The sequence below is a fragment of the Pseudopipra pipra genome, chromosome 22 (genome assembly GCF_036250125.1).
Source record: "Pseudopipra pipra isolate bDixPip1 chromosome 22, bDixPip1.hap1, whole genome shotgun sequence".
NCBI classification, from domain to species: domain Eukaryota; kingdom Metazoa; phylum Chordata; class Aves; order Passeriformes; family Pipridae; genus Pseudopipra; species Pseudopipra pipra.
The window spans coordinates 1,546,847-1,560,832 of record NC_087570.1 but is presented as its reverse complement, the minus strand read 5'-3'; the positions used below and the strand labels follow the sequence as shown (position 1 = coordinate 1,560,832).

The 13,986-nt window shown below is 47.1% G+C and overlaps 1 protein-coding gene across 1 annotated transcript in view; it reads left to right on the top strand.

Moving 5' to 3' along the window:
• The window catches only part of PLCH2 (phospholipase C eta 2), a 71,495-nt gene that overhangs the window by 8,948 nt on the left and 48,561 nt on the right, over window positions 1–13,986 (top strand). The window contains exon 4 of the mRNA XM_064634361.1: window positions 1,305–1,773. Coding sequence (XP_064490431.1) covers window positions 1,662–1,773 — 112 coding nt within the window. The 5' untranslated portion in view covers window positions 1,305–1,661. The remainder of the gene's footprint in view (window positions 1–1,304; window positions 1,774–13,986) is intronic.

The following is a 13,986-nucleotide window of genomic DNA, read 5'->3' as shown; positions in this document are numbered from 1 at the left end:
TATTCCTTTAACCAATTATATATGTGTCAGAGAATGATGAAGGGGTACAATTACAGATGACAGCACATACAAGGGTATCTTTGATAATCTATTACCTCCAGTCAGTTTGTGAAATCTGCCCTAAGTTGATAATCTTGGTTTTGGTGACTCCAGAATAAACACATTCTTCACCAAATGAATGTCATCCTCTGATATGCCCAAAACTCTTTCAGAGCCATGGGGATGCCCCCCCTGAGCTATTTGCCATTTAAATGTGGAAACAAATGATTTTACTGACACTGAATTCCTCCAGGTCTAATATTGCTAAGCACTGCTGTGCCGTGGATGAATTTCCATGCATTTGGCTCCACGTGTGGGTGTTACTTCACTCACTGACATGTTCCCTTTCAACAGAGGAGGTTTGGACAACACAGAGCATGGAGAAGGTGGGGCTTGGTGGAAAGATAATGGCAGGGAGGAGGTGACTTCCCAAAGAAGCTGAATGAGGGACCAAAGACAGGACCAGAGGTACAGCTTCAAACAGGCAGGTGCTCCCCCAGGGACGTCTCTTACTCAGGGTTTGCTACAAATGTCTCAAACCCCCTCCTCTATTTCTGCTCACTGCAAATTAATAGTGAGCCTCATGGCCCTCTCTCTTTAAAATAATGTCAAACTGGATCTGTGCTTTCACAACACAACATGTCAGGGCAATGTTTCAGAGCTCAGCTTGTAATTACAAACTGAAGGAGACTCCCAGAGATTCAGTTACCAGCACTAGGTAGGATCCCAGGTCTCTGTCTGGTGTTTTGGAGTGAGCCTTCTTTGACCTTCTTTCTCTGAGGAAGGTGTCCACTGAGAGTTTGGGAAAGCTGAGTCTCCTGTATCCAGTGGGCAGAAGATAGGTGGGAAAAGGGAAGGAGAATGCCAGGCAATGGCAGAGGATGCAGTGCAAAGACAGCAGGTAAGAGGAGAAAGGAGCTTTAGGGGTGAGAGATGAGTGAAGAAGCCAACATCACACAGAGCCCTCAGAGCTGTCCCTTGGGAATACAGCTGAGACAGTCACTTGTTATGCAGAATGGCTGGGTCAGGTGTATGTGTATCTGTTATATATATATTTGTGTGTGTATAAAACGAGCAGTTTGGCTTCTGGAGAAGCTGCTGCTGGAAGAGCAGAGGTTTCTGTGACTACAGAAAATACTGGTGGGAGGGAAAGAAGAGTTCTGTCTGCTGTCCATTGTAAGTCATCCAGCTGTGTTCCTGCAGTAAATATTGTACAATAAACACTTAAAGTAAGTTTCACTATTTACAAAACTTGTCTTCTCCAGGTTAGCAACATGCAGGAGGTGCTGGGAAGATCCATGGAATGCTGGTGACTCCTGTGCTCCTGGGAAAGGCCATCGCATCCCTCCCATCAGGGCTGAGCTCGGTGGTTCTTCCTCCACTCTGATACCACAAATTCTGTTCAATGCATGGAACATGTGGCAGCAGGATTGAAGCAGGACAGTCTCCTGAATGTGGAATTCCGGGGAAGGCACTCACTGTCCCTTCCAAAGCAAGCCAGCAACATCCTGAAATTGTTGCTTTTTCTGGGATATTTTTATTCCTCGCCTGACTCTCGGCAGATATCTGCCCTGAGTTACTTTGTTTGCTGGGAGCAGGCTCTGTTGCTCTGAGAGCTGGAGATGGCTCTGCCTTCTCCAAAACCTGCAGCAGGGGATTTGGCACAGAGGGAAGAATCCACGCTCCACGACAGGAACTGCTTCCGTTTCCTCTCTGCAAACAACCTCACGGGAGGTAAGTGGAAGGTTCCTGTTCCCTCATCTGAGTTTGGTACTGAGAAGAGATTCTTTGCTTTTCCTTCAAATTGACTTTTATTGTATTGAGATTTCATCTGGGACTTCTAGTTGTCTTTAAACTGGAAGGAATTGTGCTTGTGTGTTCCTCAATCCCTTTTTCTGTGCGGTTGGTATGGTGTAAAGTTTGTGTAAAGTGTGTTAAAAAGACAACCACTGCCCTGCACACTAAGGATGTCTTGGAATCAATCTTTCTTCTGTCCTTGCTTGTGCACTCTGTGAGGTTTCAGTCACATGAAGGGACCCTCATCCGTAGAATTCCTAAAATTTGAGAAAAAAAAAGTAAATTACTGTAGGATGAGACTGTCAAGAGATTGCAACTTTTTTCCTTGATTCTTTCAAGTGCTTCTGGAAAATCTTTCTTGCAGTTGATGAGACTGGGATTTACAGTGCCTGGGGTTGTGGCTCTGTGCCACGAGGCCTGAACTGAGCTGAGAGAGGCAGGGCCCAAAGAATAACTATTGTTGGCTGTTGCTCTTTTTTCAGTGTTGACAGCTCGGCAGAGGAAAATGAGCTCTTCTCTTAGGAAGCTCTGGAGATTACAGATGTGATTGTGCACATCAAGTGCAGACTGGAGATGGGTAGGAGGGAGGGAATTGTGTAACTGATGTCTGTGGCAGATGAATCTGTGCTATGGGAGAGATCTGAGAGAGGAGGAGCTGTTTTTTTGCATTTAAAATAATAAAAAAAAGAGGTGATTTAGCTCAATATTTAAATCAGAACTTCATTTATTCAACATAGGACTCATTTGCTGTAAATGCATTTCATTTACTGCTTACAGTCAGGAAGTAGACAACACTAAAAGTTTTGGCTCACAGGAACTAACTTCATAATCTTGGTTAAATTTCTAGCAATTGTGAGATCAATTTAGCTTTCTGATGGCTTCCAGTTTGGGCTGATAAGTATATTTTTTACTAGCTGAATATATCCGTGTGTATCTTTAATACAGGTGTATTAAAAATAGCCTGTCAATGGAATATAATCCATGATTAACTGGCATTACACTTCTTCTTATCTTTCTTACATGTTCAGTAATATTAGTTTTTTCCCTGGTGGAGGTAGCCATCATGTTTTGTCATTGGCTGAACGTGCTTCTTTCAATAAATCGATTTGCAAGAGGTTTGCAAAAGGGAAGTGCAGAAATGTGGAGGTGCAATAGGAGCATTGCACCCCTGGCCCTGCAGCAGTGAGGTGGTGTGTCCCAGTTGGTGCTGTGTCACCCGGGCTGGCTTTTAGGGAACTCATTTTCTGTCTGTGGTTTGTTGGCTCCCTAACTGTGCATTCCATACTCCTGGACATAAAGCTCTGCCAGTGTGCAAACCTGGGACAAAGTGCAAAGAAACGGCAGGAATAGCTGCAGGGAGAGAAAGTCTGCATTGTGCACAGGCAGCACTTCCAGCATTCCAATGCCAGTGGGTCTGGACCTGAACAAAAGCTGGTGTGGGCTCAGGAATCCCTTTGCAGGCTGGGTCAGAGCACCCACTCGAGCTTGGCCTCACCCCCTCATTAACTCTTTCCAGACTCGTTTGAGTGCAGGGACAGCTCTGATTTCCCTCCCTTTGCACTGGAACCAATGCTGAGCAACCTGCCCAGACTGACCTGGCCCTGCTGAGCTGCTGCTGGGGCAGCTGGGCCCTCACAAATAACAGTCCAGCCCAGCCTCCCACACGGGATGCTTTCCTTTGCTTGTTTGGGTGAGTTTACCTGCAGGAAAACTTAGGAAAGGATGGAGCTGGAGAGTAAAATCACTGCTTGGAGCAAATCCAATGCAGTTAAATAAAAGCTCCTCAATTGATCATTTGGCCCCAGAGTTTTGTAGCTAGCTGCAATCTACTTCTGTAATTACTCCTCTTAGATGGCTTGGAACTCTTGGCACTCTTGTGCAGCTTTGAGGTGTTTTATCAGTTGAGACAGTTTTCAAAACTTCTTGCCTTTTTTTTTTTTTTTGAGTAAAAACCTCTCCTGTCTGCGTAGGTTGTATATGGATGAGGCAGAAGATTGCTATGTAAAAAGGAAATCTGAGTGGAATGCAATTAACTTTTACATAATTTGATTATATATAATGTCATTAAACGTTATTACAGCAGCATTGGGAGAGTCCAGAATCCAGGAGGTATATGGCAAATTCTGTAATCCTCTATTTTTCAAATACGCTCTGACATGTCTAGACTCACTCTTCCCTTGTAATCTGATGAAAGAGTGCTGTGCACAGACATGCAAAATCCTGTTTGCTCAGATATGTGGTACCAGATTAGCCTGGAGAAGGACTGGAGCTGGCCCTCAGCTGGGGCTGGAACATCTGCCTGCCCAGGAGAGCTGCTGCCCTGGCAGGGCTGGCACTGGGGGACCTGCAAAGGTCCTGCCAGCCCAAACCTGGGCCAGGCTGAGCTGAGGAACAGGCACACAGGGGATGTTACTGAACTGGCACCAGCTGTCTGAAAGTCACTTGAATTCAAGTGAGATTTCTGTGAAACTGCCCATCAGTTAAAATAAAGTGTGACCTGATACTGTGGCTCTACCAGTTCTGCTTGTACGAGTGAGTGAGTGAAGAACAGCACCTGCTTTGGGTTTGGGTTTTGGTGGTGAGTTTGAATCCAATCTGAACGGGCTGTTTATCCCTTTGGTGTTTGAACTTTCAATTCCCCTCGATTTGTTACAGTGGGTGCTACAAAACTGTGACACCGAGTCCTGAAGTTTTTGCACAGTCTCCACTTAGTTGTGTTTTCCACACCTTTCCTGCTCCCTGAGTGGAGGGTAAGGCTGCAGTGGAACAAGCACTGCCAGCTGCTGTTTGTCCTCCTTTTCGCTGCAGAGGCAGAAATGCACAAGTGAGGTTGGCAGAATGCACCATTGTTTCCCTTGTTGGCAATGTCAGCTTATACTAATTTATGTTAATGAGCCCACAGACTGTTGTAATAGAGACACAAGTCTAAGGGTACAATCCTGGGCTGCTCAGCAGACCCACATTCTGGTTCTGATTCTGTTACTGACTTCTTGTTTGGCTGCCTTTGTAACTTCACCCTTCTGTTGTCTCTTATTTTGATTATAAACGGGAACTGCACAACAGACACTTCCCAGTCGTGTTTGGGTCTTTTATTACCTATTCTGAAATACAAATAATAATAATAATAATAATAATGTTCAACCTCAGCCATTCAGAACTGAAATAATTATGGTAAGGTCTACTGAGCTTTGGTGTCTTGTCTTTCAGCTGATGTGACTCATATATTCCTGTTTTCTGGCATTGAGGAATGTATATTTGTTTCCTTAATGAGATTAGTTTGAATCAAATGAGCTTTTTATGCTTTGCCATTTAGCCCAAATAGACTCAACAGGCAATGAAAATCTATAGGGCTTTCTAGATTGATTTCTTCCTTAGTTTTGTTTGTTTGGGGTTTTTGTTGGCCTGTTTTTTTTAGTGAAGTGTATTGTAATGTAGTTTTTGGAGGCTCTGTGCCAAGATGCCTGAAGGTGTTTAGTCTCCCAACTCCTAGGGGGGCACAGACATTCCCAGTGCAATCTGCTGGAGGGCAGGAGCCTGCTGATGAACTGACACCTGCAATGGGGCACTTTGTCTGCAGTTCACACAGCCTTTGGCCCTGGAGAGGGATTTTGGTTTAGAGTCATGAAATACTGACAGCCACCTGTCTTTATCTGCGGGGAGTTTTGTTGGGATAGATGTGTGGAAGGTTGTGAATCTGTGGATCTGTCCTTCAGACACTGCTTTGGTCGTGCTCCATTGGCAGTGGGAATGTTGCAGTTGGGCCTCACCTTTCTTTGCTCTGTGCTGGTCAATCGTGAGACTGTAATAAAAAGGGGAGTGTTACCTGCATACTCAGTTTATAAGGCAGCTCTGCTGCTGTGGTAAAAGTTAACTATGAAAACGAGATAACAGGCACCGACTGGACTCTGTTGCAGAATCGGTGTTTTTTCTGGATTAGAAACCAGATCACCTGTTACCTTCTGTTTCTTCTTCCACCTCCAGCAAAATCTCCCCCCTCGAGCGTTCCCGCTGTCCCTCTCACGCATCTGCTGCTGCCTGTGCAGGCTGTGGGATCGCGCCGTGGGCAGCGGGACAAGGCAGCCGGCGGAGCAGCCGGCGGAGCAGCCGGCGGAGCAGCCCCGCTGGCACACGCGCTCCGAGCCCGGGCTGTCCTCGTCCCGAGCTGGGTCGCTGTTGCCATCTGCTGGGGGAGCCTGTGCTCCGAACCGGCCCTGCCTCTGCCCCAACCTCGGCGGGGCTGCAAAGGCTCCCTTGCCTCGGAACCCGCTCTCTGGGTGCTGCTATTCCTGCCGGCACTCGCGGGGTTTTTCCCAGAGGAGCAGCTCCTGTGTTCCCTCAAAACCGCTGCGAGGCAGAATAGTTCTTCACAGGTGGATCTGGTATCGGGGAAGTTACATTTCTTTATGGTTTGATTCTTTGAAAGTAGTGAAATACATAAAAGCAGTGCTCACTCAGGTGGTTGGAATAAGTACAGTACGTTTAGAGGTGGTAAACTAAGCTCTGGATCGACTGAACCAGTGCTGGAACAATTAAAAATAAAGCCTTTCTAATGCTGCGAGGGGACAAATATGTTCCTTTATTCATTCAGCTGGGCCCTCAGCCCGTGTGTTGTCAGAGGTGGGAGGGGAGCAATTCCAGTCCCTCTAAGGGAGTGCAGCTCTACTGGCATTATCTGTGGGCAGCTCTGGAGACACTGCCACGAGCTGTGAATGAGCCTGTCAGTCAGAGCTGCTCAGGAGATGCTGCTCTGGGAGGCACCCTAAGCACAGCTCAGTCTCCCTCTTTCTCACAGGTAAATTATTTGTATCTGCTGATAGCTGTGGTAAAACTAACCCCCCAAAAGTCACTGAATGCAAATACAGGTGACTCTCAGCCTGTGGGTCCTACAGCCTGCACTGTTACAGGCTGGCTTTGATTTGCACTGGCAGTTGGGCACAGAGTGTTTTAAACCCCAAACCATCCCTGGCTGTGGTACTGTGAAACCTGCCTGGCTCCCAGGGTTGCTCAGCTCCCAAAGCACTTCAGTGCCCTTCATCTCCAAGCACTTTTCTGTTTATCTCCACATCAGACTCTTATCTGTCAGTTCGATCCGAGGTTAAAGGCTTCATCAGGGAGAGGAATGCTTTGTTTCTCCAGAGAACAAATAACTACAGTTGTCTTCTGAAGCAAATCACAGTGGTTTTATACAGCTATCAAACTGTGAGGAGCTGCCTGATGGGTGGCTGCTGCCTTCTCCCAGGCAAAGCCAGGAGTCTTCACTGGCTCCAGGGTGAGGAAATGGGAATGCTCTTAACTCATGACCATGAGGTCAACCTGTGAAGAGAAGCTGTTCTATTACGGACCTTTTATGCTGAAAAAGCTCTGCACAAAACAGAAGAGCTGTGAAGAGTTTAGACAAGAGTCAATGAGATCATTTTTGGCAATATCAGAACCATGATATTTCCCCGAAGTAATAATCTTTTCCCTCCTGAAATGCTGAAGTTCCAGGCAATTGGCTCAGTGAAGAAGACAAAAGTTTTAAACCTGTTTAGAGACTGTTCTAATCCCCTTAAAACTGCTGTATCTCCTACTGAGCTGGAAGGGGGGTGTCTATTCCCACCCAGGGGGGGATTGGACCAGCAGGGTCTGTGATTGGATCTAAGGAAGTGGAAACTCAGGGTTGTGTCACAGTGAATGAACTGTGTGTTCACATATGCAGGTACTTGGAATGTGTGAGACCATTAGGGAAAGTCAGAGGAAAATTGTTCCAAGAAAGTGTCCTCCAGCACCAGGCAAGTCTTTGTAAGAGTGGCAGATGTAGGAGCTGGGTTGCTGTCAAGATAATGCTTAAAAATCCAGAAATGAAGCTTAATGAAAGTTCAAAATGCTTATTTGCTAGAATGAAATATGAAAATATAAATAGAAATATGTTAGAAGCCCTGGCATTCAGATCCACGATTGCAGAACAGGTTTTGTTCTCATTTACTAGCAGAAATAAGGAATAGATGGATGACAAAGTACTGTTTGAAGGAGGGGGGATAAAAAGATCTGTGCTTTAGCCAGCATGCTGTCCTTCAGAGGAAAATGGTTAATGAGGAAAATCTAGTTCATTTGATTCATTTTTCTCATGGAGTTCTAAGTAAAAAGTTGCATCAGAGAAGTTTTACTGTGGGCAGGGATTAAAAAGTTAAAACTCTCAAGAGATGCAAATATCTACAGTGTTTATAAATATATATATAGAGAGAGAGAGTAGTTCTCCCAGGAAAACACTAAACCTGTGGAAAGCTTTGCAGTCCTGGTTGATTATGGAGCTGGCTCTGGGGTGTTGTTACTCAACTGTGCTGCTTTATTAGAACAGGGGATTGAGGAAGTGCAGCAGGATGGTCCATTTTTACCTGCCTGTAAATTCCCATCAAAGGGATGCTCAGGATTCTCTTCTGCTGCCTTGAAGATCCAAGTGTCTGGGGGGGAAGGGGATGTGACAGGAGCACCCACATTTCATTTTTCTAGCAGCAGTGCATTTGTGTTCTTTGCAAATAATTTTGTTCAGTTTTGGATGTTCAGGGTCAGAGGCTCTAAAAAGAAGTGAGCATTAGTTGGTGCAGAATAAATCTCTGTTAGAGATCTCTGTGAGTTTTAGAAGCTGTTAGTGACTGGGCAACACAGTAGACTTAAAAAGTGCACAGGATTTGTGGTCCAGAGTCACTTTGGCATATTTGAAAAGGGGCACCTCGTGTGGGTGTAGGAAATCACGGCTGTGGCAGTGTCTGACTGTGGTTCCTCGTCAAGCACTGGAAGAGAAAAGCAGAGAAAACCTTAAAAGGAGGAACAGGAGCATTAAACAGCTGTCATAAAGAATTCCCTGCTGACACATTTCAGTGTCAACTGGCACGAGAGATCCCAGGAAGGAGATGTCAGTCAGGGAAGAGTTAATTGTTCCAGCAAAAAGTAGTTTCGATCAAATCCTACCTCTTCTCTCCCCCGCTGCCTCGGTGTTGTGCTCAGTGAAGGAGCTTGTACCATCACAGCACTGACAGTGACTCCTCAGTGACTGAGCTAATAAATGGGATGAAACTTCCACTGCCTTCTCACAGGAACACACAGAGGGACTTGCAGAAGAGGGAGCAAGACGGAGGGAAAATGCAGAGTATGTTTACATTCTGACACAGGCAATTGAGAAAAATACTCTTATTCCTCCCAGACGATGGATTTAGGAAGCCCATCGCAGAAGCACAGTAGGTGGATTTACTCTTTTTATTGCATACACTGGAATTTTAGCTAGAGGATAAATTGCACTCGTGCTTGTGGGCTCTGTTGTTGTTTAGTAGTACTTTGATACCATCACATTACTCTTCCTTTTTTCTCACTTGCTCAGAGATATTTAGCTGTTTGACCCTGTTTGTAAGAGGGTAATATTTTTCAGATCTTATCAGCACACTGTCATTCCAAAAGCTCTTTTATCTTTAGGAAGGCGTGTTTTATTAATTATGGCCATAGTATCTGGATGAGTATGAAGACTTAAGTAAATGAAAATCCACCCCACTTAGAGCAAAGGAAACGTGCACTGCTCCAGAGGAAGGGGAATGCTGAAGGCACAGCAATTCCCAGCTGTTTACTCACGGCAGTTCCAGCAGCTGCAGACATGGCATGTGAGTGTGCCTGGCAAAGTTTGCTGATGGAGGAAAGGAAGGGTGGCTTTTAATAAGAGGCTGCAGCAGAGTGCCCTGTGCTGGCCTCTCCCCATCACTCCCCATCACCATCCATCACTGCTGCCTGGAGCAGGCACAGGGGGCTGAGCTACCTGTGCTCTCAGGGGTTACAGGAGTTCTGCTGAGCAGACTGTGCACTCACTCTTAGCTTTGCCTGTGGTGCACAGTTCATCAAGGCCATTAACATGTGTAGATGTCAGATATTCTGCAGTGGGGTGTGTGTTTCTGGGGCTCTGTGTGTTTGTCAGCTCACGCCTGTGCAGAGGGGGGTGTTCTCGTGCCTGTCTGTCGGAGGCTCACATCCCCAGGGAGGGTTGTAACACTTCAGCTCTCCCGTGTGATGAGCCGTTCTGAGGAGATAATTAATCAGGCAAATGACTGACAAGTAAATTACACAGGCAATGCATCTCCCTGTAGAAGCACCTGCAGGCACTCAGGTGCTGTGCAAGCAGGTCTGCAGTTCTATTCTTGCATTTTTCTTCTCTCCGTGGGCTTTATATAACCTTCCCCACTCATCTCACATGCACTTGCACAGTCCTACTGGGATGATTAATCCTCCTCGGGAAGAGCTTTTTTAATAGTGCAATACCCGATATTAGATTCAAGCTTCTTACAGGCTGGGTAGGGATAAAGTCTGGATTCTGTGCCCTGGGAATCGTGGTCATGCCATCCCATAAATGAAGTTGTGGTGTGGCAGCGACTTTGCCGATGCCTGTCACAGGGTGCTGGGTTCCTTGCTGGCTGTGCAGCCCCCGGCTCTCCTTCCCTGGGGGCTCAGGGCAGGGGCTGTGCTGGGAACTTTGCTGGGCACTGCTCAGGGCAGGGCAGGGCTGACTGCGGGCACCACCCGAGCTGGGCACGGCTCCCTCCTCGGGCAGAGCAAGGCTTGGCTTAATGGTCAGTTCTTAGTGTGAGGAGCTGTGCAGGTCCCACGCTCCCTCTTCACCGGGGAAGGTGCATAAGTCGGTGATTTGGGGACGAGGCAGCGCAGCCACAGGCTGAGCTTCCCCCGCCAGCGCGGTCCGTGCGCCCGCGGCGCATCCCGCTGCATGCATCCCGCATCTCCCTGGATGCATCCCGCATCCCCCTGCATGCATCCCGCATCCCCCTGCATGCATCCCGCATCCCCCTGGATGCATCCCGCATCCCCCTGCATGCATCCCGCATCCCCCTGCATGCATCCCGCATCTCCCTGCATGCATCCCGCATCCCCCTGGATGCATCCCGCATCCCCCCAGCGCGGGGGGACATTGCCGGGGGCTGGCCCTGTGCCCTCCGCAGCACCAGCGCTGCCTCCAGCTCTGCCTCCCCAGCACACCGCAGGTTTCCAGCTCCAGATCCAGCAGCGTTCGAGGGCACGTTCCCGCTCCGGAGCCTGTGATCACAAGCTGCTCATAAACTTAGAGGCTCGTTTCAGCAGCCCCCTTCATCTTTTTTTTTCACATTTGCAGGCTTTGTATTTTCAAACTGCATCGGTTCTTGTGAACCAGGTAGGAATTAACGGTGTATTTCTGGTGAAAATTATCAATTCACTGGTGACCTTCACTCACTCCCAGCTCAGCCTGACACAAGGTAGTGAAGACCTTTGGTACTCATGTTCTTCTAGCAAGTTTTTCATCTGGGGTTTCATTCTTTCCCTGCATTTCTGGGCCAGCTTTCATGCCATGTCCCTGCCGTTTGGCCATTCATGTTCCTAAGAGGTTGGTTCTAACCCTTTTAAAAATAAACCCCAGCTGAGGTCAAGCCTGGCAGCACAGCTTTGATGCTTGCTGCTGGAGCACAGGATTCAAAGTTGAGTCCCCCACAGTTCTCTCCTCCCAGCGCAGTCTCTTCATTTATTCATCCATTATTAACTGGTGATTTGAGTACCAGATGCGTTTGGGGGGCATCCATAATTCATCACCGAGAAGGAACAAACCGTGGCCTGTGGACAGTGAGGACTGAGCTAAATCCAGTGGGTGTTGGGGGCAGGGATTTCCCTTAAAGAGAGAGCAGTACCAGGGCATGGGCCACCTGTAAGCTCGGCTTTTAGTAAGGGTTTGGATCCTGGGAATTCCTGAGGGCTGTGCCTGAACACGAGAGGGCAAACCTAAGGTGGGTCTGGGTGTCACTGAGAACACTGAGGCTGCTGCTGGCAGGTTTTGGTGCTCAGACTGCCTGATCAAATCAGCTGAATTCTGTGCTCTCATTTCATCAGCAGGGAATGGCTGAGAGGGGTGACAGCAGTTGGAATTTGGCAGTGATGAGCAGAGAGATGTGTAGGGACTTGACTTGCAGCAAGTTCCTGTGCTGAGCATGAGCTGCATCAGCTGGGTGCTATTTGTGGGACAGCTCTGGTGCTTGGGATGTGACAAGGCCTGAACTTGTGTCTGCTGAACCCTCTTTTTAGCTCTCCTGGATTTTGGTTCAGGTTTATGTGATTTTTCTGTCTGCAGGCAGGAAGTACTTGAAAAGCCCATCTTTTAACTGCAAGACTCAAAACTTTATAGCAAACACCTAAACTAGAGATGGCTCAAGTAACTTGAATGAAATCCCTTACTTTGGATCTGTGGGGTTGCACTAAATGGAAAATGTTTCATAAAATTGCATTTTTTGGGGGGTTGTTTTTCATGTCAGATTAAAATATAATATTTCCCCAGATGTTCACAGAAACCTGTTTCTTCCATTTGGGAGAAAAATGTGCAGATTTTTTGGTTGTTTTGAAACACCTCATCTCATTTAAGGTTATGTGTGCTAGTAATCTGTACTCCATGCTACTAGGTGCATCTCATCTGTAGTGTATATATATGAAATATATATACTACCTCAGAAGTAATATTTACTATACACTAGCTCATGTGCTTTTTCAGTCAGTAACTATTTCAATGAAACAAAGCATTCTGATCCAAAATACATGTATTATTTTGGGAACTTTCCTTTGTGGAAGTGCTGAAAGAAAACCTTTCCAATTCTTTTCACTGTTCTCTGCTGCAAAGCTGTCCACTGATGTTTCTGGCACCTGAAAGAAATCTGAGCAAATATAGTTCTTACAAGACACAAACCGAGACGTGTAACTGGGGTAGAATAAATATAATCACTAAAAGAAAGCCAGGGAGTTTTGGACCCAAACCTTCCAGTCCCATCTGCTTTAATGCCTCCTGTGCTGGTCTGTGTCTGTCAGGCTGAGTCTCTGGTTCCTTGAGGAGGAGAAGCAAAGGGAGGCTTTGGCACATTTGCTGCTCCTTGGAAAGGAGCTGGAGTTTCAGTCCCGAGTCTCCCCCCTGTCTCCCTGCAGGCCCATCTGGGAGGGAGCAGCGTTCTGGTGGGGGTTTTGCAGCACAGCTCTGTCCCACTGCTGGTGTTTCAGAGCAGAACACTTCACTGGGGGCACTGGAGGAACCGAGGCACCATCAGTCCTTTGACTGATGCAGTTTATTAGTGACTAGCACGGATCAACACATCCCTTCTGGTTGTGTTCTCAGGGTGGTGTGTGACCACAACAACGTGTCACTGCAGTTCTGCTCTGGAATTAGCACAGTCCTGAGGGGAGGGAAACACTGCCCATGGAGGTGCAGCCCTCCCAGTGCCTGTCTGGGAGCACAGTGGGAGTGACCTGGGAAGGGGATGGGTCTGGGCCTTCCCAAGCTCCTGTGGAAGGTGCCATGGAGCTGCCTATGGATGACAGGGCAAAGGAATGCAATTGCTTTCTATAATAAATGGGCTTTGTATGTTTTGTAGTAGTCTCTGACTGCCAGCTGGGAGGAGGGGGAAGGGAAGGTGAGCTGGCTCCCAGGTATGAAGCAGAGCTCAGGATTTTAGCTGTGTAACGCAGTTTCAGTTCCACATCTCTCTGCATCTTGCAGAGGAACCTAATTTTTTTAAATCTCCACAGGCTTCTCGGAGACAGAAGATGCTAATTTTAGAAATGTGGCAGCTCGTCTTCTTCCCCACCCCCTTCCATTTGCTGCCAGAATGCTTAACAATCCAGTAAACAAGCTGTAGGAAAAAGGGGAATAACCTCAAGAGCTGAGGGTGGTGGCCTCTTGTCAGTGGCATTTTTGGGGCAGGACTTGCCCCCTGCCCGTGGGTCTTGAGTTGGGGGCCAGAGTTTAAAAATAGCAGAGTAACAGTTGAACTGACAGTGAAAAGGAGTATTTAAAGGTGCAGTGATCGTGGCTGGCAGTCCCTCCACTGACCTGATTAATTCTGCACCAGTACTCAGGATAGTCTAAATTAAAGCATTGCGTAAGAACAGTGCTGGGAAGTAAAGGAACAAGCCCAGAATTTTCCAGTGGAGCTTGGATATGCCTTGGTGGGTGTTTATACCAAAAACCTGAGGCGGGAATTGTACCTTTCTCACAGGGAGTTCATTATAATTACAACATGTGAAGTACACTGGAACAACTTCTGATTTGAGATACCTTTTCACTGTGCAAAAAGGTGTTGCTGCACCTGAATAAGAACCCAGAGCCCAAATCAGTGC